This window comes from Terrapene carolina, unplaced genomic scaffold (genome assembly GCF_002925995.2).
Source record: "Terrapene carolina triunguis isolate 2854851 unplaced genomic scaffold, T_m_triunguis-2.0 Scaffold97, whole genome shotgun sequence".
Classification (NCBI taxonomy): Eukaryota; Metazoa; Chordata; order Testudines; family Emydidae; genus Terrapene; species Terrapene triunguis.
The window spans coordinates 16,171,652-16,196,584 of NW_020664448.1; the positions used below are offsets into that span (position 1 = coordinate 16,171,652).

The 24,933-nt window shown below is 44.3% G+C and overlaps 2 protein-coding genes across 3 annotated transcripts in view; both read left to right on the forward strand.

The window, feature by feature from the left end:
* Window positions 1-982, forward strand: part of HEPHL1 (hephaestin like 1) — a 62,891-nt gene extending 61,909 nt beyond the window's left edge. Inside the window, exons 19-20 of the mRNA XM_024208679.2 lie at window positions 90-170; window positions 254-982. Of these exons, the coding sequence (XP_024064447.2) occupies window positions 90-170; window positions 254-456 (284 nt within the window). The 3' untranslated portion in view covers window positions 457-982. The remainder of the gene's footprint in view (window positions 1-89; window positions 171-253) is intronic.
* A 5,920-nt stretch (window positions 983-6,902) lies between these two features.
* PANX1 (pannexin 1) overlaps window positions 6,903-24,933 on the forward strand; it is a 44,994-nt gene continuing 26,963 nt past the window's right edge. For both annotated transcript variants that reach the window (XM_026651651.2, XM_024208678.3), the window contains exons 1-2: window positions 6,903-7,083; window positions 23,283-23,422. In XM_026651651.2, coding sequence (XP_026507436.1) covers window positions 6,903-7,083; window positions 23,283-23,422 — 321 coding nt within the window. The remainder of the gene's footprint in view (window positions 7,084-23,282; window positions 23,423-24,933) is intronic.

Genomic DNA, 24,933 nt, shown 5'->3' on the forward strand with positions numbered 1-24,933 from the left:
AAATGATGCATTCACTGTTTTCTCAGACCACTAAAATCTGCTTCTTTATACTGTTTTCAGCCTAAGTAAGCTTTAATTTTTTTACACAGATAACAAAGTTCCTTTAGAAGGAGGAGTAACAACCACAGCATATGACTCAATTAATGTAAAACACCGGGCTCCTGTAAAGGGTATGGATTCCTTTTATTTAAATAATATAAACTTAAGCCGATGGATGTACAGATTTCTCATATGCTACTTCTCGTTTTGACAGGTGATGACAGAAAAGGAATCAAATTCTTAGGCAAAGCTCTGGGTGCAGGAGAAGCTAGCTCAACGCTCATAGCCCTTTTTTCTGTTGGACTTGTTCTTCTGGCAACAATATTAATCCTCATCCTCCTCATCACTTGTCAGAGAAAAAGGACATTCTACAGGTCTGTGCAACGCAAGTGTGCGCTCCCAACTGATTCCCTGTAAATCTGTATTTTGGAGACCGTTTATAGAGCTCTGTTGGATTTCACTGTATATTGTTGGCATATTGAGGAAAGATACATGTTTGTGAAGTTTACAAAGTCAGAGCGCAATCCTGCAGCCATAAGTCACGTGTGACATAGGCTGCAAGCTTAGGCCCTGATGACCATATCCTGCTTGTCTTTGCAGCCTGATTCTGCTCTGTTGAAGTCAGTGTGAGTTGTGCCATTGAATTCAATGGGAGCAGGCTCAGACTTAGGGCTAGTGTACATTAGAAGCGCTACATCGTCTGGTGATGACGTTCTACACCAACGGGAGAGAGCTCTCCCATCGGCATAATTACTCCACCTCTGTGAGAGGTGATAGCTATGTTGGCGGGAGAGCGGCTCCCACCAACAGTGTTACCCGCTTAATTTCAGGACACACCGGGTTTAGATTGGTGTAATTTGCATCACTTAGTGGGTGGCTTTTTCACACCCCTGAGCGACGTAAGTTATATCAACATAAGCAGTAGTGTAGACCTGCCCTTATACTTGAGAGGTCCCACTGATATCAATGAGATTGCTCACTTGAGTTAGGCAAGCAGGATTTGGCTCTGAGAGCTGATAAAATGCATTAAGCTTCTGATTCTTTTAATGCTTTAAAATGTAGTCAAACAATTTTATTTTTAGAATTTGAATTGAGTTGTGACTTGAGCAATGAGAAACTCAACAGGGTAAAGGGTTCATGCAAACCTCTTCTCCTGTTTCAGTTCATGCTCATTGTGCTTGGAGATTCTGGTTCAAATAAACAGTAAAACACACTGAGAAACCTAGTCAAACCCACAATAAAGCCCAGACATTTCTTTTTATGAAAACCTATTATTGGCCCTAGATTCCCTCAAAAGATTGATGAGCCTCAGTGAACATGTTGACCCACATGGGTTAACTTTCTAGGGCTCACTGGGCTTCCCCTATAGTTAATGTGGGCAGGAGGAGGAGCCTGATTCAAAGCCCACTGAAGTCAATGTAAAGACTCTTATTGACTTCAGTGGCTTTGGATCAGGCCACAGACACTAGCTCTTAATGAACCCAAAACAGGTGAGTTTTGCGTGGCTTTGGTTTCATATTGAAAATTTTACACCGCTCTAATTGTGAATTACTCCCAAATATGTGTGCAAACATATTGACTTTAAAGAGATTTTAACAGAATCTTGTGTCTTAAAAAGTAATACGCAGGACCAAATGATGCCTTCAAGTTCAGTTCATCATCTTTGTGTTTCCACTGAGTGCAATGGGTTTGCATGGGTGTACGTGAGGGCAGAATTTGGCCCATAGCCTCTGTGATAAAACAGTTGCATAATGGGATCTCTATGTTGAGCTATTTTCAGTGTGCCAGATTCTGCTTGTGCTAGTGTAAATCTGGAACAAATCCATTGATTCACTGGAGATACTCTGGACTGATACAGTCTGAGAACAGAATCTGGCCCACTGAATCTGCCAAAAGTTTAAGAGTTCTCTTCCTTTATCCTATTAAATGAGATTGCTATGTTTTGGGGGCCAAAATTTTAAAGGTATTTAGGCACCTAATGATGCAGATAGGCATTCTGGGATTTTTTTAAAGCACTTAGAGGCCTAACTACCATTGAATTAGGTAGCAAGGTGCCTATCTGCATCTTTAGGTGCCTAAATATCTTTAAAATTCTGGCCCCCAAAACACAGCAAAAAATATGGCCTTGGGTTACTAAAGAGAAAGTCGTCTGGTTCTATAACTACTGCTTATTGTGGGCCTGATTCTGTGACCCATACTTACACTGAGTAGTAGTTTACTCCCTGATTTCAATGAGACTACTCAGGAAGTTAAGTATTTACTCAGTGTTAGTAAGGGTGGTAGAATCAGGCCTTATATATAGTGATACTTGAATGTTTACAGCTCATTTTGAATGAGCTATTGTTTATTCCTGCCACAAGGATGTTCATATCACCTACAACCCTGGTGGATGAACTCCAGAACTAAAGCAGTCTTTTATCTGTGAAATAATTTAACTGAGTTTGATTTTCAGTGTAAATTCGATTTGGTGCATAACGTCATTTTTTCTCTTCTGTATTTAAAAATATGCTATGCCCTTGTAGGGAACTTTACTGACAGTCACTTTGAATGTAGGTTAATGGTGTTCTGGATTAATGCCCAGATCACCAACAGATAAAAGGTGTTAAACAAAATCCTTGAGGTGCGGGATGTTTCTCAGTGTTTCCTTGATTCTTTTGTTTTCTTATGGTTCTTTAAAAAGCAAAACAAAAAACTTTCTAGATAAGAGGCCTGATCTTCCAACCATTACTCATTCAAGAAGTCTTTCAATAACAATGACTTGTGTGAGTTAGTTACAGGACTGGGCTCAGAATTAGGATAGCAATTACAGTAAAAGCTGTTTTATCCGGCATGTTGGGGAAATGGGAGGTGCTGGTAAATGAAAAATGACGGTTAAATAAGAGGGAGGGAGTTTGGGTGCGGGAGGGGGTGCAGGGCGCAAGCTCTGGGAGGGAGTTTGGGTGCGGGATGGGGTTTGGGGCAGGGGGTTGGGGCACGGGAGATGGCTTGGGGAAGGGGGTTGGGGCACAAGAGATGGCTCGGGGCAGCGTGTTGGGGCACAGGATGAGGTATAGGGTGCTGGATCTAGGGGGCACTCACCTCAGGTGGCTCCCCACAAGCGGCGACCTGTCCTGGCTGCTCCTAGGGGGAAGCATGGCAGGCGGCTCCATGCACTGCCTCCACCCTGCCCCGAGCACTAGCTCCGCAGCTCCCCTTGGCTGGGAACCGCGGCCAATGGGAGCTGTGGGGGCGGCACCTGCGAGCGGAGGCAGTGCACAGAGCTGCCTGCTGCGCCTCCACCTAGGAGCAGCTGGGACAGGTCGCCCCTTGTGGGGAGCCACCCGAGGTGAGCGCCCCCCAGATCCGGCATCCCACACTGCCTCCCATGCCCAAACTCCCTCCCAGAGCCTGCGCTCCACACCCCCTCCTGCGCCCCAACCACCTGCTGGCTCCACACCAACCAGACTATAAACCAGAATTTCAATGAAGATCAGAAATGCTGGTTTATAGAGCTTTCCAGTTGGTGAAGTGCCGGATAAAACAGCTTTTACTGTACATTGTACCACAAACACTCCTTCAATCATTACTTTTAAAGCTTCCTTTATAGCTGGCTAAACCTAATAGCATTCAGGGAACCACAGACATTTTCTAAACACTAGTTTCTTTCCACTATGTAACCACTAGCATTGAGGTCTCTTGTTCTTTGTTAAATATTATTCATGTGTCCAGAATGCTTGCATACTATACACAAATAGAGTTAAGGCTTTCACCCATCATGCACCATAAATAAATCAACATTATTTAGGTATTTTTATTTCTGTTTTCCATATGTTTGCTGTTTAAAACAGAATCATAAAATATCTGAATGGTATAATTTAGCCTTTTATATAATAATAAAAAAGTTTACCACTTGTATGAACCGTCTGACAGTTTCTTTAATACAGGAACTCTTTTTTATTTGAATTGGGTGGTTGTGGTGGAACAGAGATGGGGTATTCCAAAATGCCTTCAACATCATTGCAAAGCTTCATGCTGTTAATGTACCAAACACTATAGTTTCACTGTTATCTTGTCCTTCCCCACCTTCCCTCCCTGCTTATTTTCTCTCTCTCACCATATGCTAAGAGTGTAAGCTTTTTGTGGCAGACTCTGACTTTTTATTGCATGTGTGTACTGCACCTACCAATATGGGGCTGACTGCTCCAGTTTTCTCCAGGAGCTTTGTTGGACTACCACAGGGGTCGGCAACCTACGGCACACGTTCCAAAGGTGGCACACGAGCCGATTTTTGATGGCCTGCGGCGCCGGCTGAGCTGCTCAGCCCGCCGCTGCTCTGGGGTTCCCGCTGCTGACCCCTTGCCAGCCGGGGTCCCACCGCCAGTGCAACTCAGGAACCCCAGGCTGGCAGCAGACTGAGACCCCGGCTGGCAAGACCCGATGGCCGAAACCCCAGAGCGGGAGCTGGCTGAGCTGCTCAGCCCTCCGCCGCTCTGAGGTTCCCACCGGTCCCACTCAGCACCCGCTGCTGGCCTGGGGGAAGGAACCCCAGTCTGGCAGCGGGCTGAGACCCCAGCTGGCAGGAGCCAGCGGTGGAAACCCCAGAGCAGCGGCAGGCTGAGCTGCTCAGTCGCTGCTCTGGGGTTCTGGCTGCTGGCCCCTTGCCATCCAGCGTCCCCACCTCTGCAGCCCCACTCCCCTTGCTTCCCCTTGGAGTTCCAGCGCAGGCCCCCTGCCAGACAGGGTCCAGGCCTCCGGCCCTGCTCAGCCCTACCAGCCGCTGACCTCCTGCCAGCCAGGGTCTGGATCTCCAGCCTTGCTCAGCCTGCTTTCCGGCCTGACCCTAACCCTAACAGTAGTTTGGTTATATATTATAGACTTATAGAGAGACCTTCTAAAAAACGTTAAAATGTATTACCGGCATGTGAAGCCTTAAATTAGAGTGTATAAATGAAGACTCAGCACACCACTTCCGAAAGGTTGCCGACACCTAGACTACCATAACGTTCTTACTTCAGATGCAAATCCCAAACAAGCCCTCAAGGACAGCATGTCTCCCTGTATCTTCAAATTTTAGGCTGAATATCAGGAAAATGTCTTAATGCTAAATTCTGTCAGACTATAGCCTAATCTCCCTAGGAAGAAGCCCTCTCACCAAATCATTTATAGCTGAACTGGAGAATATTTATTTACCTATTCATTGTTTAGCTTGTGGTAATGCCCCAAATGGGCTAGGCTCTTTCCAAACAAAAGCAGAGCTAGATACCATCCCTGCCTTTTAGTGGATGCTACAATCCTACACTGACAAGGAGGGTGGGTTAGCTGTCTTGTTAGGATCTTGATCCCACAAACATTCTGTATGTGGAACTTCAGTTGAAGTGAATGGGGGTTCTGCATGCCAGAGCATTTGACGTATTGGTCATTTTCATCATTAATTTCTGAGATTCTTATTATGTGAAAGTGGGTCGCCCCTTAAAAATCAACGAACCGGTAACATATGCAGTCTGGTTCCAATGCCTCCTGGGCCCTCTGGCTCTGGAGAAAGCAGGAGTTATCCCATAAACACAAGGGAATGGAGTTCACTGGATTCAATCCAAAAACAAAAATTCCCACAGAAAGTTAGTGGACTTTGAAGCCAGAGACCAGATGGTTTAGGTGGGGGAATTTTCTTTTCTCTCCCTGTACAAATAAACTATTAACATTCAGTCATAGCTAGTTGCCATTCCACATACTTTCTATTGGATATTACAGGCTGGAGAGTAGTCAGGTAGCAGTACAAATACAGGATGCAACTTGTAAGAAGCACTGGGAGTAACCCAGGGTTTAATTTGTAATAACAGAGGTGCTGGGGCTCAAGTAATTTTTTTACATTCATAACTAATGCAGCAAGCCCAGAGGTGCTGGGACTGTGAACTGCCAAGCGCAGAGGTGCCGAGGCTCAGCACCTTTTGGCCTAAATTCAGTGGGGACTGCCACAATTTATCTGTAGAGGATTAATCTGGCCCTCAGAGCTCTACTCTAATCTCCGCAACATGAGATCTTTGGCTTGCTTCTCCGCTCCCACTACTATAAGCCAAGAGTAACTTCACTGAAATCAGTGGAAACTACCTTGGCTTAAAAGCAGTGTGACTGGAGCATCAGGCCCATTGGCCTCTGATACCGCTTCTTTCTATATGCACAATTTCCCCCCAAACGATATGACAGGCAGAGAGACCCTCCTCCATTACCACAAGGAGGAAGAGTCATAAGATTGTTTGGGTGGAAGGATGGGGCTTTGATCACCCACATCATCAACCCAGAAGCTCCTTAATTAGGGTAGGATGACCAAACAGCAAGTGTGAAAAATCGGGATGGGGGTGGGGGGTAATAAGAACTTATATAAGAGAAAGACCCCAAAATCGGGACAGTCCCTATAAAATCGGGACATCTGGTCACCCTAAATTAGGGCCACAAGGACAGTGCTAGGGTTTGGACCAGATATTGGCCTCAGCCACTCCTGGGTGCACCCAATCCTGCCACCGCCCCTACCCGTGCGCCCAGCCAGCGGGGCCCAATCCTGCCACCGCCCCCCCTTTCTGAGGGCCACAGCCTGAGCTACCCCCGGCTCCCGCTGCCCGCCGCGGGGCAGAGCCCGGCCCCGCCTCCTTCCCGCGCTGGGCCGGCTGCGGCGCAAGGTCCCGAGACCCGAGCGCGCTGGCTGGGGAGGGGGAGAGACGCGAGCCAGACAAAGAGCGAGAGCGGGGCGGGGAGCCGGGCGCTGCAGCTGCCGGCGCCTCGGGCCGCCGGGGGCAGGCGCGAGCAGGAAGCAAAGCGAAAGGAGCGGGGCAGGCTGCGTGCCGGGCGCCCCCTGTCCGGCCCGACCCGACCCGACCCGACCCGCGCTCGCCATGGCCATCGCCCACATCGCCACCGAGTACGTCTTCTCCGACTTCCTGCTGAAGGAGCCCTCCGAGCCCAAGTACAAGGGGCTGCGGCTGGAGCTGGCGCTGGACAAGCTGGTCACCTGCATCGCCGTGGGGCTGCCCCTGCTGCTCATCTCGCTGGCCTTCGCGCAGGAGATCTCCCTAGGTAACCGCGCCCCCCGCCGGGCCAGCCCCGCAGCCTGGCGCTTTGCCCCGGTCCCGGCCGGGCAGCGGCGCTCGCAGCCCCGCCGCGGCTTCCCCGGCCAGACCCGCGCACGCCTCGCCCTGCTGAGCGGCTGGGCGGAGCCCGGCTGCATTGTCAAGGCTGCGGGAGCTTGCTTGGCCCTTCGGAAACCGTGTGTGTGTGGACAGCTCTGGGTTATGCTGGGTCTGATAGTCCTGCTGACCTGGGGTTCAGCACCAAGCCACTTGCCTTCCTGTCTGCAACAGATTTGGGTTTATCTTTATATTAAGGGGCGAGTCACACAGGTCAGCAGAGAATCTGAACTGGCAACAGAAAAGAGAACAGGAGTACTTGTGGCACCTTAGAGCCTAACCAATTTATTTGAGCATAAGCTTTCGTGGGCCACTTCTTCGGCTGCATAGAATGGAACATATATTGAGGAGATATATATACACATACAGAGAGCATGAAAAGGTGTGTATATATATCTCCTCAATATATGTTCTATTCTATGCATCCGAAGAAGTGGGCTGTAGCCCACGAAAGCTTATGCTCAAATAAATTGGTTAGTCTCTAAGGTGCCACAAGTACTCCTGGTTTTTTTGCGGATACAGACTAACACAGCTGCTACTCTGGAACGTGGCAACAGAAAATGCGGCTCCCAGTAGGACAAGAATTCTTTACTTTTGCTAGGAACCCGTCAGTGGATTTTGGGGAATAATGTTATTCAGTCAGTTCGTCTTTCCTGACGTACTGCACGCGCTGGTGATGTCTAACTAATAATAATTAAGCGCCCAGTTTATTTCATACAAATTGTATCCAGCGCCATAGATTTGCTGGTCAGAGTAAACGCGCAGTATAAAGTTAAAGTATCCTTCCTAAGGAAATAACAGGAGGAGAGAGAAACTGAAAACATCTGTGTATCACAATAGGGAACTGAGCAGTTTCTTTGTTACTGACTGCACCAAGATGTGAGACTGTTCAGGGAGCATGGGATAGGAATGTATCTGAATAATTAAAACTAATAGTTTGGCTTTGATATAAATATTTGTGGATGACTACAGGTGCACTGCACTTCTGGCTTAATAAAATGCTGACAGAAATGTCATTTTTAAGGAATATGGTGAAATTTTTGGCTTGTCAGCCTTTGCATTGTTCCATTAAAATACTCAGTTTTCCACTTCCTACACTGATACGTTTTTGTCACTCAAAAGGACTGAAGGTTACAAATGGTTACAAAAGGGAAGCGGTGAGTGATTCTGACAAAGATTTGGGGGTTGTGGTGGATAATCAGCTGAACATGTGATGGTTTGACCAAAAGAGCTAATGCAGTTCTGGGATGCCTAAATAGGGGAATCTCAAGCAGGAGTAGAGAGGTTATTTTATCTCTGTATTTGGCACTGGTGCAATCACTGCTGGAATACTGTGTCCAGTTCTGGTGTGCACAATTTAAGAAAGATATTGATAAATTGAAGAGTGTTCAGAGAAGAGTCACAAGACTGATTAAAGGATTATAAAACATGTCTTATAGTGATAGACTCAAGGACCTCAATCTATTTAGCTTAACAAAAAGAAGGTTAAGAAATGACTTGGTTATAGACTGTAAGTATCTACATGGGGAACAAATAGTTAATAATGGACACTTCAATCTAGCAGAGAAAGGTAGAGCATGATCCAATGGTTGGAAGTTGCAGCTAGACAAATTCAGACTGGATATAAGGCATACCTTTTTAATGGTGAGAGTAATTAACAATTAACAATATACTAAGGGTCGTGGTGTTTTTCTAAAAGCTTTTTCTAAAAGCTATCCTCTAGGAATTATTTTGGGAAAGTTCTATGTCTGTGCTATACAGGCGGTGAGACCAGGTGATCACCGGATCCGTTCTGGCCTTATAATCTCTGAACTAGGTACATCAATTCACATACAGAATTCTCATTGTATTCAATAGGTGTTCCATGTATATGAAGCCTGGAGATGGCCCCTAATTTACACACTGACAGAGGCACACATGGGGCTTTACTACGCTGCTGAAGAAGAAAGTTTATCTAATATTTGTGCATATCTCAGACACTTGAATGTGTGCCCATGTCTGTTTCAATAGATGACAATCTAGATATGTTGTAATCTCTGCTCCTTTGTTTTCTTTCAGTTTAATTCAACTATAACACTTTATTGTGCTCACACTTGGAAAAAATATTGTAAATTTGATTTACAGCCTTATTAAATCTCCCTGTTGGACTTTGGTAAACTGTCATGGGTATTTTTATGACCTTCATTACTGTGGTATCTGTGCACCTCACAATCATAGAATCATAGAACTGGAAGGGACCTCGAGAGGTCATCTAGTTCAGTCGTCTGAACTCAAGGCAGGACTAAGTATTATCTATACCATCCATGACAGGTGTTTGTCCAACCTGCTCTTAAAAATCCCCAATGATGGAGATTCCACAGCGGCCATAGGCAATTTATTCCAGTGCTTAACCACTCTGACAGTTAGGAAGTTTTTCCTAATGTCCAACCTACACCACCCTGGCTGCAATTTAAGCCCATTGCTGCTTGTCCTATCCTCAGAGGTTAAGAAGAACAATTCTTCTCCCTCCTCCTTGTAACAACGTTTTATGTACTTGAAAACTGTTATCATGTCCCCTCTCGGTCTTCTCTTCTCCAGACTAAACAAATCCATTTTTTTCAATCTTCCCTCATAAGTCATGTTTTCTAGACCTTTAATCATTTTTTTGCTCTTCTCTGGACTTTCTCCACAATCTTTAACATATTTATCCTCACAACTCCCCTCTGAGGCAGGGAAGTGCTAATATCCCCATTTTACAGATAGCCTCTCTGTGCATCAGTTCCCTAAGGCCCAGATCCTCAAAGGTATTTAGGCACTTAACTCCCATTAAAATCAATGGTAGTTAGGTGCTTATTTACCTTTGAGGATCTGAGCCTTAAGTGGCTTACCCAAGGCCTGTGATGGAGCAGGGAAGCTGGGTCTCCCAAGTCCTATGCTAGCACCTTAACCACTGGACCATCGTCTCTCTTTTATGTTTCATCCTAATCTGTGACTCTCCATACTTTCATTGTCTGTCATTAATGTAATATTCTTCTAAACAAGATTGTAGTAGTGCAGTGCGCTGAAGTAACTGCCACCTCTTTTTTTTAACAACACACTCTCTGCTGTTGATTTCTACAGGCGCCATGTTACTCTCCCCATCGAATGAAATGTTGCTCAGATTGATGAAAGGGCAACAGATATGTAATCTATTCATTTATAATACTTGGCTATGAAGGGCTATATTGTGCCTTTATAACTCAGTCCTGAGTAGATACATAGAGCTGAAACACCCCAATGGGAGCTCAGCAAGGGATTTCACCATGGGGAGACACAATCCAACTGTGAACTTCCAGATAAGCCTGCTACCCCTAGTCCTGTGCTTAGCCTGCTCTAGTCCTTCCTCCTTCTTCTCTTCCTTTGAGGAGATTTCTCTTCCTGGGGTGTGCACAGAGGGATCAGTCTCTCTTGTCCCTCAAATGCAGTGACTATGGCTGGCCATTGGCAGGGCTTCATTGGGGAAAGGTTTTGTGCCTTCCCCAGCATCCCCCCACAAGGGCAAGTTGCAATCTGGTCTTAAGCAAAGCTGTTAATTGGACAAACTTGTGTTCAGTTACTGGTAACAGTTGAAGGCCTGATCCTGCAAATGCACATGTGAGTAACTTTACTCCTGTGAGTAGTCCCACTGAAAGTCAGTGGACCCACTCACGGTGCTAAGCACTCTGCCCCTAGGCTTTAGTCACTATAATGTCCTAAGTGGGCCATAAGCCTGAGCCTTCCAGAAAGTCACTCTAGGCTTTAGTGGCGAAAGGACTAGCTATTCTGTCTGTTTTTAGATCTAGAAGTCACCAAATTAAATTAATAGGCAGCTGGTTTAAAACAAACAAAAGGAAGTATTTCTTCACACAATGCACAGTCAACCTGTGGAACTCTTTGCCAGAGGATGTTGTAAAGGTGAAGACTATAATAGGGCTCAAAAAAGAACTAGATAAGTTCATGGAGGATAATTCATCAATGGCTCTTAGCCAGGATGGGCAGGGATGGTGTCTCTAGACTCTGTTTGCCAGAAGCTGGGAATGGGCGACAGGGGATGGATCACTTGATGATTATCTGTTCTATTCATTTCCTTTGAAGCACCTGGCATTGGCCACTGTCGGAAGACAGGATACTGGGCTAGATGGACCTTTGGTCTGACCCAGTATGGTCATTCTTATGTTCTTTTCTCTGGTATAGCCCTGGTCTACATTTAAAATTTAGTTCGACTTAGATCTCTTAGAGGTGTGAAAAATTCACACCACATAGCGCTTAATTAAGCCAACCTAGACCCTGGTGTAGACACGGCTAGGTCGACAGAAGAATTCTTCCAGTAACCTAGCTGCCACCTCACTAGGTTAGCAAGCCTGCCTGTGAAGATGCTCTGCCCTCTCTTCGTTAGGTGGATCCCATCTCTTCCTAGCAATCCTTCTTCCCGGAACAACATCCCATGGTCGAAGAATCCAAAGCCCTCTCTCCGACACCACCTCCGTAACTACGCATTCACCTCCCTACCTGGGCCTTTTCCTTCAACAGGGAGGATGGATGAGAACACGACTTGCACCTCAAACTCCTTTATCCTTCTTCCCATTCTTGCTATTTTAACAGCAGATTCTTTTAATTTCCAAGAAATGACAGAGGGGCTTTCCAAGTCCTAAGAATAACATTAACTTACAGTTTACAAAGTATGTAGTTTTTGGTTACAAAATGTATGGCAGTGTGTGCTTAAGTATTATTATCCACCTCTGCAGATTAGGAAACTGCATCAGAAAAAAGGTTTATTCCAAAAGTAGCCTGTATCAGTGGGTGCCTCAGTTCTGGGTCCCCAGCTTTAGACTTCTTGAGCCTAAATTTCCTTAGAGGTTTTTAAGGTCAGGCTTGACAAAGCCCTGCTGGGATGATTTACTTGAGGATTGGTCCTGCTTTGAGCCGGGGGTTGGACTAGATGACCTCCTGAGGTCCCTTCCAACCCTGATATTCTATGATTCTAAGTGTTGAGCAACCACAGCTCAATCTGTAATCAGTGAGAGCCTGAATTAGACTTTGAATTCAATGGTGAGCCTCTGCAGAAATTGAAGTATTGGGGGATGTACTCATGGTGCTCACTTGTATTGCCTAGCAGGTGAACTGCCATACTCTGTTTCAGTTGCAGCTCTTCCAGTCCGTGTGGCTTTATTCCTAAGTATAATGAGTTGCAATAATCAAGAAGTCATAAACACACGAGTTAGAGTCACCATGACTAGGTCTGAGTCTGACAGGATGAGGCAAAGTTTTCTTACCAGTCACAGATTGAAGAGAGATGTACCTGTTCCTGAAATCCATTTATTCATGCTTTCCCTGGTTTTAAACACTTTGAGGGACATCCTGCTCCTCTCCTATTTCAAGGGGGGACCCCTTTCAGGAGATTGCATAGGGGTTGGGTATAGGTGGGGTAGGGTGGGATGGAGGATTTGCCACTAAATAGATCCTCCTGCTCCTCTTCTCCTGTAGAGAGAACTCTAGGATGGTGGAGTCTTCTTCAGTCATTAGGCTGGAGTAGTGGCTACAGATCGATTCCCCTCCTGGTCTGCAGTCTCTGGGGAAGAATTCCTTTTCTTCATTCCTTCCATGCAGAGAACCCCAGCAAAACAGTTGCACAGGATGATTGCTGGAGAGAGTCTTCCCACAGTAGCTGGTCCTGCTGAAATTAATGGTAAAACTCGCATCTACTTCAGTGGGGAAATGATTTGGCCCCAAGCACACAAACGTATATAAAATACATCCCTCAGTGTGAAAATAATCTGAATATATAATAATTGAAATTATAAAACTACACGGACAAAGCAAACATTAGCTTGATCACCGACATTCTATGCCCAGGTGATATTATTGATCCTTGGAAATCTAAGAATCCAAAGGAAACACTTGGCTTTTGATTCTCTGAATGGAAGAATTCTGGTTTTAAATGAACCATTTTATAATACAAGGTTCTCTAATGTGGTGATACTGCATGGTATCATAACCTGTTGGTGTGTTAATATTGAACAGTTGTCACAGCTACCTCCCCAAGTCTTATTGCTTAAGTAACTGAAGTTACTTAATTGAATGAACTGAACTATTTTAATATTGAATTTCTCTGAAGGAACATAATTCTGTGAGTGCTCATGCAGGAAAACTAGTACTGGATTCAAACATTTCCTTGTGCGACTATTCTTGGATTGTTTAAAAATTCAATGCTGCCAAAATGGGAGACGATGGTAAGATCCTATTTCAGCACTGAAGAAGAGTAATAGAATATTTAAAATAGAAAGGATTAGCTAGCTGTGAAAGCAATGCGAACGATGAGTCAGAACATGAAAATAGCTGTACAGGAGGGTACAGGATTTGCTTTTCAGAGGAGTCGGAGTGTTATGCAGTCATAGGAATTGCCCTCCACGCTGAGTGCCCTCACAAATTCCATATCCTCAAAGCAGAAGACTCCCAGTGTGAAGGTGGCCACTTGAGCTCATGCTGAATGGTGCCTTCAGTTAATCAGCCTTGAACAGTGCTTTGGTCAGTGAGTTTCACATGGAATGCAGGGGAGAGAATTTTAAAATTTTATTAAGATGATGTTTAAAAAAAATTGTGAACAGAGTTTGAGCATAGAAGTTTCTGGTTATCAGGGAATAACATACAGATTATCGAGGGTGCAAAGCTTGGCTTAAGATCAGGTGGCATGAGGAATACATAATCTGCAATATCCCCGATTGATATGACAACACCTCATCCCTGTGCTGATGCAGCTCTTTTGAGTAGTCAACTTGCCAAGTGAAGACTCAGATGCATCCCATTCAAACTTTGCTGGGTGGACAGTGGAAAATGACCTCCCATCTACGCTTCACTCCAGGCTGGCCTGCAGCAATGTGAGTGGGAAGGAGAAAGGGTGCTGCTGCTAAGGGATAAGCTTAACCTTTGCCCACCTTTTGCTGCTCTGGGTCTCAGTAGTGCTCAGTAGTTGGCCTCTGTGCTGATATAGAAAAGCCACTTCAGTAGTAACACCTGAAGATGGCAGGGGAAAGGAAAGGAAAGGCAGACACACACAAATGAGTTTAAAGCCCAGCTGCTGATCCCCTGATGCCCTCATGGAAAGAAAGCATTTCCCATGAGATTATCCCTGTGAGCAGAATGTTTAAAATACAGTAATTAACCACGGCTTACTGTGGGAGTTGGTAAGTGGAAAGAATATAAGCAAAATAAGCAATAAGCTAGAGAGAGAGGAGGAAAAATTTCTACCTCATTACCTCAGTACTTGGGAGCTGAGGCTTTAAAGTTTCAGCCAGTGGTTGTACGTGGCTCATAGAGTACTGGTCACAATTAATATTCTGATCTTTGTAATATAAAAGAGATATGTATAATAAGAAATACCTTGGAAACCTTTTCTAGACACTCAGAAGGAGGCACATGAAGAGGTAGACAAAATAATGCAAATAACCCAGATACGATCTTGCTGTAGATGTGGGTTAAACCCTGATTGTGTTTGGTTGGTAGCCATGGTAGGAGCAAATATACTTACCCACAGGCAAATCCCCACACACACACTCAGCTATCAAAACCAACAGAGTACAACACATTCTCTTCTGTTTACATTCTTGTACTATGCCCATCACTAGGATGAGTGCTAAATTGTGCTGCTCTGATAGGGCCAGATTGTTCCTTGCCCCTAGGGCTGTACAAGGATTTGGGGTGTGTGGGTGAATGTGAATGAAGCCTTGTCCCACATAGTACCCTTCACAGAGGCCAGACGCCAGTCACTGTGCTCAGGGTGTAATGCTCTCCACGAGGCAGGCTGATGGCAGAGCTGATCCTGCATGTGGTGAGGGAATAAATGGCACATTGTGCACCCTGCAAGAAGGTATAGCAGTGGCTGCTATGACCCATGATTCTCTGATGTCCCTGGAGGCACTGTGCCAGAATAAATACCTTCAGGTTCTCTTGGTAGGGCAGTGCACCTTTTCACCCTTTCTATTATGGAGCTATGCCTTTAAGCATAATCTAACCCAAACTTTGGAAATATGCCCCTGTTTTGTTTTGTTTTTTAATCCAAGTTACTCACGCTTCTAAACAAAGATTGGACTCAAGCCCTAAAGAAGGGGAAAAAGTCATTCTAGGACCAACCTATTAGACATGCACTAAGAAACAATTCGGTCTCTGGACTGGGTTAGGCTGTTTTTCCTACAGTCACACACATCTGTTGTCCTAGACACAAGGAGGCCATTAATGAAGCCACAACTTTGTCTTGTTAAAATCGATCTTGTGATTTCTGAGAAGGCCAGAGTCTAATTAAATTTGACATCAGTGGGCTAATGTGCATGTATTACTGCAGTTGCCTACTGTGAATGCTGAAAAAGCACTGTAAACACTACTGCTGAATCTGACTTTCACAATACGTGTTAATGGATGTGGTTGGCATATCTTACAGGCAGTACAGTGGGGCCAGTATATTCTGAAAAAGAATGCCCTAGACTTTTACACTGTGAGGAAACAAAGAAGAATTATTGACTGGTCTGTGTCTTTAGAAATATGAACAGCAGCATGATGATTTATCTGTCTAGAGAAATATTTTAGACTGGAGCTGTTGTAACAGTTGATATTCCAACCATTTCAAGATTTTCTTTTTACTTGTCTGAACTATAAAGTCAAAGATTTGCAGTGAAATGCAGTCTTCACCTACCATGGAGGACTGGCCAGAGAAAAATGACTATCGGGGCAGGTTTTTCATAGGATTAACAGGAGGAATTTTTAACTTTTCCCAGTTTTAGCCATTAAATAACACTTCTTGATTATGTTAAAAGTTGATAAATGCTTAGTTTTAATGATTGTACTGAATTTTAATATTCATAGAACAGTAGCACCTCATAAATATCATCATCCAGGCAGATCCCAAAGAGACATAGACTCCTTGTAGATTGAGTACCACCCAGCTGATCTCAAGCTAGATCTTTAAGACAGTTTTTTAGCTCAGTGTTCAGTCTGTGTCCGTCATCATCAGCAATCTTATCACAGTACTAATGCTTTTAGCGGTCACATGTTGATTGGCCGAGTAGCATAGTCCTTGGAAAACGTGCTTCATAATTTATTGGTCTTCCATTCGAGTAATATGTCCGTACCAAGAAAGCTCCCATGGAGAGAATAGCACAGCTGCATAGTTCATAAATATGAAGCTGTGCTCTTCTCTCTATATATGGCAGTATTCAATACATATCAAAACTCACTCTCAGTAGAATGTCCTGTGTTGAGCAGTAAAACAGTTTTTTTTTTTTTTTAAAGATCTACTTAGTCTTTAAAGCCAAATTCTGTCTGTGGATGCACATCTGCAGCTCCCAGTCACCTTTGGTGAATTCTTGGCCCCATTACATTTAATAGGGCTGGGATTTAACACTTTACATGGAACCTTGCCTGTGCTTCTGAAGGCAGAATTTTAAACACTTAGGCCTGGTCTACACTATGGAGGGGTGATCGACCTATGATACGCAACTTCAGCTACGAGAATAGAGGAGCTGAAGTCGATGTATCTTAGGTCGACTTACCTCGCGTCCTCACGGCGCGGGGTTGACAGCCGCCGTGTCCCCGTCGACTCCGCTTCTGCCTCTCGCCGCAGTGGAGTACAGGAGTCGACGGCAGAGCGATCAGGGATCGATTTATTGTGTCTACACTAGACACGATAAATCGATCCCTGATAGATCCATCACTATCCGCCGATCCGGCGGGTAATGTAGACGTACCCTTAATGGATGGGAATGCCATTAATTTGGAAAATGCTCAGCTTTTTCCATTACAAAGTAATCCCCCTCCATAACAGTGTGTGTCTAAAATGAGATACACGTGGAGAGTGAGGTGTAAGCGACAATCCATTTATCACCCAACCCCTCTCCCACATTTGCATCTCTACACTGGCTCCCCTTTGCATGGCACATCTAATTTAAGATTCTCATCCTCGCCTTTATGGCTCTGCACTGCTCTTGCCTCATATAAAGTCCTGTCTCTACTCTGCCATCAAAACCAGCTTGAATGCCCTATTTGTTTCCTGTTCCCACACCGGTTTACATGTCTTTTTCCATGCTTCCCTTGTACATTGAATGACCTTTCTTCAAGCTACCGACTTCTTCCCATAAGAAGTGGTCCAAAGTAAGAGGAACTCCCTGCCCCAAAACTGCCCACTCGTCAGGGTTTCTCAGTGCATCCTGTCTGACTTATATTGTAATATCTTTGGTGCAGGGGATGTCTTTATATTGTGTTTTGTACAGTGCCTAGTACTATACCAGCATTTTTCAAAAGTAATTATTATAGTGGTTAATTCTTGCTGGATGTTTTCAGAATCAAATATCTTGGTATCTGCAGTTTGCACTGCATTTGCCTAACACGCTGTTGGCACTATAAAAGTAATAATAATAATTTGCATAGATTTAGATGAAAATATTATCTTTTATCTCAGTAATAGCTGCCTGTCTGAAAGTGTTTAAAAGGAAAGCAATTTGATTACAGTAGCACCTCGGAGTTAAGAACACCAGAGTTACAAACTGACTGGTCAACCACACACCTCATTTGGAACCAGAAGTATACAGTCGGGCAGCAGCGGAGACAAAAAAAAAAAAAAAAAAAAGGCAGCAAATACAGTACAGTACTAAAAAAAAAAGGGAAAGTTTCAAAATAAAAAAAGATTTAACCAGGTAAGGAAACTGTTTCTGTGCTTATTTCATTTAAATTTAGCTGGTTAAAACCAGCATTATTCTTCTGCATAGTAAAATTTCAAAGCTGTATTAAATCAATGTTCAGTTGTAACCTTTTGAAAGAACAACTGTAAAATTTTGTTCAGAGTTACCAACATTTCAGAGTTACGAAAAGCCTCCATTCCCAGGGTGTTCATAACTCTGAGGTTCTATTGTACTTACTCCGAGGGGCTCAATCTTGCCAGGTGCAGAACTAGAACTAGAAGAAATATTTTAGCATGTGATAAATATCAGCTTTCAAAAGTGCTCATAACTTGAAATACTGGTCTATTTAGATGGCCAAATGCCCAAATTCTTGAAAATCTAAGCTCTGTGTCCAAATTTTTCCATGTATAAAATGAGAATAATAATATTTATCTCACAGGAATTAACTAATGTTTGGAAATACACACTGTTTACTTTTGTCCTGAAGAATCAAAGATCATTTTTACCGACTGTATATAGGAGTCACTCTCCCATCCCTGAAATGCAGCCTTCTCTTGCAGCAGAATAGAACCGCCAGCAAAATTGAATACCTGTTGAATCACTCATATGACTTCGTACTGTAGCTTGGATTTTCTTTCGGACTCTGGGAGGGGAATAGGGATTTGTGCTTGCAGATTTCTTTCCAGTATTAGGGCTATGATTTGTGAAATCTGACTAAATCCCGCTCCCCTTTGAAATCAGTGGCAAAATTAACATTAACATCAGGGAGAACAGGAGCAGACCCAAACTTATGGTTTGTATTATAACAGTGCCTAGAAACTAGGGATGTAAATACTGTTTAAAAAGTTAACTGTTTAAATGAAATATTTTTGAATCATTTAAACCGTTAACCGATTAAGCGGCTGGGGCCACTCTGGACGGGGCCGGCACAGCTGGGGCTGGGGCTGCTCCCGCTGGGGTCGGCATGGCTGGGGCCGCTCCAGCTGGGTGGCGCTGTTCTGGCCGGGCGGCGTGGTGGGCCTGCTATGGCGGGGCGGTGCGGCTGGGGTCGGCTGGCCTGCTGGCTGGTGTGAAACCACTGGGGCCAGCCGGCCGGCCCCGGGGTTAACGTTTAAGGTGGGTAAACCAGTAAGACTAATGCTTACCGGTTAACTGGTTAACATTTTACTTCCATACTAGAAACTCCAGTCAAGGTCAGGGTCCTGTTGTGGTAAGCACTGTATGCCCACATAGTCAGACAGACCCATCCGTATGTAAATAGAGGCACAGTGAGGTAAAGTGGCTTGCCCAAAGTCAGACAGTAGATTGGTGGCAAAGCTGGTAATAGAGGCCAGGGGAAGAGATCCTCACCCCTGCTCCAGGCTCTTTAACTGGGTAAAAAGGCTGGAGCAGCATATAGGCACCCTAAAAGCCTTAGTTCCAGCGATGAGAGGATTGCCCTAGTGCAGTTGCTGAAGCAGACTGCTGTAAGGCTGCTTTCTGAAGAGGATCCCTTTACAAGGTCTGGTGTAGGGAGTGGGCGGAGGATGGGAGGGGCATGTTGGGACTGGGGCCTCAGCATTGTGTAAATTTCAGGCAGCACTGCAGCCCTGAGACTTAGACTTTTATTATGTACCATAAGGTAGATTTGTACTATGTACTTAAGTTGCATGCCTCTAGGTAATTTCCTGCGTCCATGGATTTACTGATAATTTCAGTATGATTATGAAGATAATTTTGATCACGTTCGTGCTCTCACATTCTAGTCTGTATTTAGCTGTAATGGATAGCATGCTGCAGCTGTCTTATGCAGTCTTTCTTTAGGATAGCCTTGTAAATGAGGTGGCTTTTTCATTGCCTTTTGCTTTGTTGTTGAGGAAACTGCTGTTGTATAATAAAAATTCATTAAGTTTTCTCTCTACCTTCTCTGTGTTAAAAGTCGTGCAAATGTAATTTTGTTGATGTCCGTACATAACTTTTCTTCTAAATTAGGCAAAGTGTGCTGTGATTGCAGCTTAGTATAATAAACCTGATTGTTTTGCAGTGACCTCCCCCTCCCCCTGCTCCTTTGGTTGTTGTATCTACCTGCAGTCCCTCATCATGTGCTAACATTGTTAATTTTGGGGGACACTGACTTTTAAAAAAAATTATATGTGTGTGCAGCACTTACCTCAACAGGGCCTTGATCATTTATTGAGGTTTTTAGGTGCTACCCCAATATAAACAATAAAAATAATGTATTAATGGTTTTAACTTTCCTCCCCAAGATACCTTTACATTAAAAATATTTTTGCCTGTATTGATTTAATAGGTGTTAATCTTTTGCAAAAAGTGAATTGAAAACACTGAAAATAAGCATGCAGTAGAACATTGCTAATCTGCCCATTTCATGGCCAAAAATGCAATCTCAGCTGAAATGATGACTCATATCAATGAGAATCCATAACTTTTACAAAAAATGCTACAGTATGCTTATGTGTCAATTAAGTCCTAGTCCTACAAGGTCCTGAGTGCCCTCAACTTCCACTGATGTCTCTGTCTTTATACTTCTCTGTGACAGTACCTGGTACACTGTTGGAACTAAATAAATACAAAGGGCCTTCATTATACCATTGAGATCAGTGGAATTACACTGGCATAAAATTGGTGTAACAGTGTGGAGAATTTGCATTAACATGTTATGAAGTATTATCAATCACTAAAATTAAACCACAAATAAATGGGAAAATACATTTTCTGATCCATATATTTTTTTCTTTGTTTTCTTATTATGGCCTGATTCTGCAAAATGTTGAACTCCCTTAACTCTCCTTGATTGTAGTGGAAATCGAAATAGCCAGTACCTCATAGGAGGCACACAGCACTTTCCCTTACTCACTAATTCACAAAAACATAGTAATTTGCAATGGGTCTCCCATTCGTTAATTCAAATTAATGAGGTTCTATTGCATCCGAATTACGTTCAATTACTCTCACTGATGACACCGGCATTACTAAGGCAAACATGGCTCAGCACTATTCTAGTTATTCACCTCTTGAATGTTTGAAAGGGTCATATTCTGCTGTTATTTCACACACAGAACCCCCCACTGACAGCAGCTGGAGTCTTGCTAAATAATGAGGGCAGAACATAAAGCTCATTTGTTCTGTTGGATATCCAGACGATGAAGGGCACACAAATTGCCGCACTGGCCTGCACTGTAGTTCTGGGCCCTCCACGGATAGCGGGGGAAATGCCTGTACAGTACTAGCCACCCTGGAGTTTTGGTAGAGCATAACTGTTGAGGGTTGTGCCAACTCTGTTAAATCCATTTAAGCTTTCTGTAAATCTGATAAATAAGTGACTGTTTTCATGAGGGAGCCTTGTGACTGGTCAGAGCATGTTGTCATGTCACTGCAGTCTTATAAATAATGAGAACAGTGACTCACAATTAAGCTTTTTGTTCATATTGTGCTTGGAGCCCCTAACTATCTTTGGTTCACAAGGTGGCATAGTTATAATTTTAATGAATTTAGTTCTTGTTATAAAAGAAGAAGAGCCCCTTTTATAAGAACTACACTGGCATGTGGATACAAAGTCCAGGAAGTAATCTTGCAAATATTTTGTTGATTTCTTTAAGGCAATGCAGGGGCAGCATCAGCACTATTTTGGGAGGGTTTGGTAATATCCCAACAGAAATAATGGCAGTGATTCCTTTTTTAAAATAGTCTATGCAGCTTTCAAAAATTAACTTATTCTGCCTCATTTTCACAAGTCAGTCAACTTAATTTTTAAAAAAGTTTCTCCTTAAAAAGTGTATAAATGAGCAAGCCAAAATAAGAAAAATGTACAAAAGTATAAATGTGGAACAAATAGTAGGGCCACTTGGCAAAACCTGCCATGAATTCGTAGTTCCTGTACAGTGCACCTGTTTTCCCATCCAGCTCATTTCTTGTGGTGATGTTCCCTTCAACAGAGCTGTGGAATGCTGCTATGTGCAGGAGGCTATGAAAGGCTCAGTCCTGCAGAAGCCATCCTCCCAGACTTACGAGAAATCATTCTCCAATTTGTATAATTTTAGATGATTTAGCCAGAGTTCTCTTAGAATCTGGGGAGGCCCAATGCTATTATTTTCTAATAGGGCACAAGAAATTATTTTTGCTTTTTGGAAAATTGTGCAGAAATAAGCAAACTAGTGTCCTTATCCTGTTCTGGCTTTATATATATATATATATTTTTTAAAGGAGATATCCTATCTCCTAGAACTGGAAGGGACCTTGAAAGGTCATTGAGTCCAGCCCCCTACCTTCACTAGCAGGACCAAGTACTGATTTTGCCCCAGATCCCTAAGTGGCCCCCTCAAGTATTGAACTCACAAGCCTGGGTTTAGCAGGCCAATGCGCAAACCACTGAGCTATCCCTCCCTGTCAGCAATGTGGCTCACCAAATAATCCCATCCTTACTAGGTGCAACCCGCTGTGGGAAAGTTTAGTGGGTCATTAGAGCTGGACCAAGTCTGAATTTGGCCCTACGACTTTGGGTCTGGCTACATTCAAGCTGGGAGGTGTGATTGCCAACTTAGGTAGACATACATGCGCTAGCTCTGATTGGGCTAATGATTAGAATTAGAAGTCTAGCTACTGTGGCACAGGTAGCGGGAGGGTCTAGTCTGTGCGAGGCTGTCCAAGACCCTAGGCACATACTCAGGTGGCTAGTCCGAACTTCTGCTGCCCATGCCTCAATAACTAAACTTCTAACTTTAGGTGTTAACTCAATCAGAGCGAGCCTGTGTGTGTATGCCTGAGCTAGGAATCACGCCTCCTTAGTCCTTGCAGACTGCACCTGCTACTTCACATTCAGCTGGATATGTTGTAACCTGCAGTGGAGCTTGGATTTCATTGATGCTCAAACTGAGGGCTAGTCTACATGACCGTGCTACATCGGCACAGCTGCATTGGTGCAGCTGTGCCATTGTAGCACGTCTGGGGAAGACATGCTATGCCGACACGAGAGCACTCTCCCAGCCGCATAATTATTCCACCTAAGCAAGAGGCGGACGCTACGTTGGCAGAAGAGCATCTCCCGCTGATATAGCACCAGTGTGGACAGCGGATCGGTTGATGTAACTTGCGTCACTCAGAGCGGTGGCTTTTTCACACCCGTGAGTGACACGAATTACATTGACCTAAGCGGTAGTGTAGACGAGCCCTGAATGAGGTGGCATTTGGAGTACAGCACAGAGGCGCATGGATAGGCTGGTGGAGAAGGGTAGAGTACCATTCTGAAAAGTCCAGAGGACCAATATTGTTATCCCAGAAGGTGAAATGGGAACGGTTAGTTTAAATAGTTAATTTGAGAATCCTGATTTATTTTTTCTTATATAACGGATTTAATATTGAGAAAACTGAAATGTTAATTAACTGTTCTTTTTAAATTTTGACTTTTGATACATTTTGCTTTGCTTTTTAGGTACCCAGATAAGCTGTTTTTCTCCCAGCTCATTCTCCTGGCGCCAGGCTGCGTATGTGGACTCCTACTGCTGGGCGGCTGTGCAGCAAAAGCAGTTATTACAGAGCGATTCAGGACACATTCCCCTGTGGCTTCATAAAGTATGTACAGATATATTTTCTTCTTGAAAACTGGGTCCAATGCAGAAGCCTGTAGTTCCCCTTCCCTTCTCCCCATCCCCAACTTCTTCTCTTGTTGACTCAAAACCATTTATTATAGCACTTGTCAATTTATTTTTAGAGAGTCCTATTTACTTTCACTGGTATCCAAATATGGCATTGTTGAAACAAGTATTTGCTTTTAAAAAAAACCTCCTGGCTTTCCATACCCAGTAAATGTTGCCAGTTATCTGATTTACAAATAAAGGCAACATTCAAGTGTTATCCTCTGAAACACATCCAAGTAAACGTACTCCACGTATTTCCCTCCAGTGTACATTCCGAGTCATGTCTGCTGATTTGAATGACTCCTCTGTGCTCCTATTAGCACTGCACAGTCTACAAAGCTGTAAGAGCGTGAGTTGGATTCTGTTTCATCTCATGGACATTAACTAAGGGACAGATTTTGCCACCTTTACTCAAGTAGCATAGTAAGTAGAATAGTATCTTACTCTACCAGTAATCCCACTGACTTCAGTAGGACTCTTCCTGGAGACCTGCTGAAGGCCATGGGACCGTTTAGCACGAGTAAGGGTGTCACAATCTGATCCTAAGGCCTTGGCTACACTTGCAGATGTCCAGCGCTGTGAGTTAAACCTGACTTCGTGCAGCTGAGTAGGGAAAGCACTGCAGTCTGTCCACACTGACAGCTGCCCAGCGCACGGTCGTGGCCACATTTGCGGCAATTGCAGCGCTATAGGGAGCGGTGCATTATGGGCAGCTATCCCACAGAGCACCTTTTCCCATTCTGGCGCCGTGGGTTGTGGGAAGGGGGCGTGGGTGCAGGGCATTCTGGGTCCTGTCCCAATGCCCCGTGATACATCGCTTCGCATCCCAGAAATCCCTTTGTTTCCATTCACCTTTGGCGCCATCTTTCAACGGTTTCTGTGCAGCGCGATCTGTCTGCGGGAAATGGAGCCCGAACTGCTGAGGCGTATGCTGACTTATCTCGCCAGCACATCACGTTTGGTTGTCGAACTATTCCTTAAGATCCAAAGTGACAGTGAGAGTGAGGAGTCCAACGATGCTATCGAGCCGCGTAACGCGTACGACACGAAATTGCTTGTGGCATTCACGGACATGCTCAGCACCGTGGAACGCTGCTTTTGGGCTCAGGAAACAAGCACCAAGTGGTGGGATCACATCGTCATGGAAGTCTGGGATGACGAGCAGTGGCTGCAGAACTTTCGGATGAGAAAAGCCACTTTCATGGGACTGTGTGAGGAGCTTGCCCCCACCCTGCGGCACAAGGACACGAGATTGAGAGCTGCCCTGCCAGTGGAGAAGTGGGTGGCTATTGCAATCTGGAAGCTGGCAACTCCAGACAGCTACCGGTCGGTCGCAAACCAGTTTGGAGTGGGAAAGTCGACCGTTGGAATCGTGTTGATGCAAGTTTGCAAGGCCATTAATCGCATCCTACTCAGAAGAACTGTGACTCTGGGTAACGTGCAGGA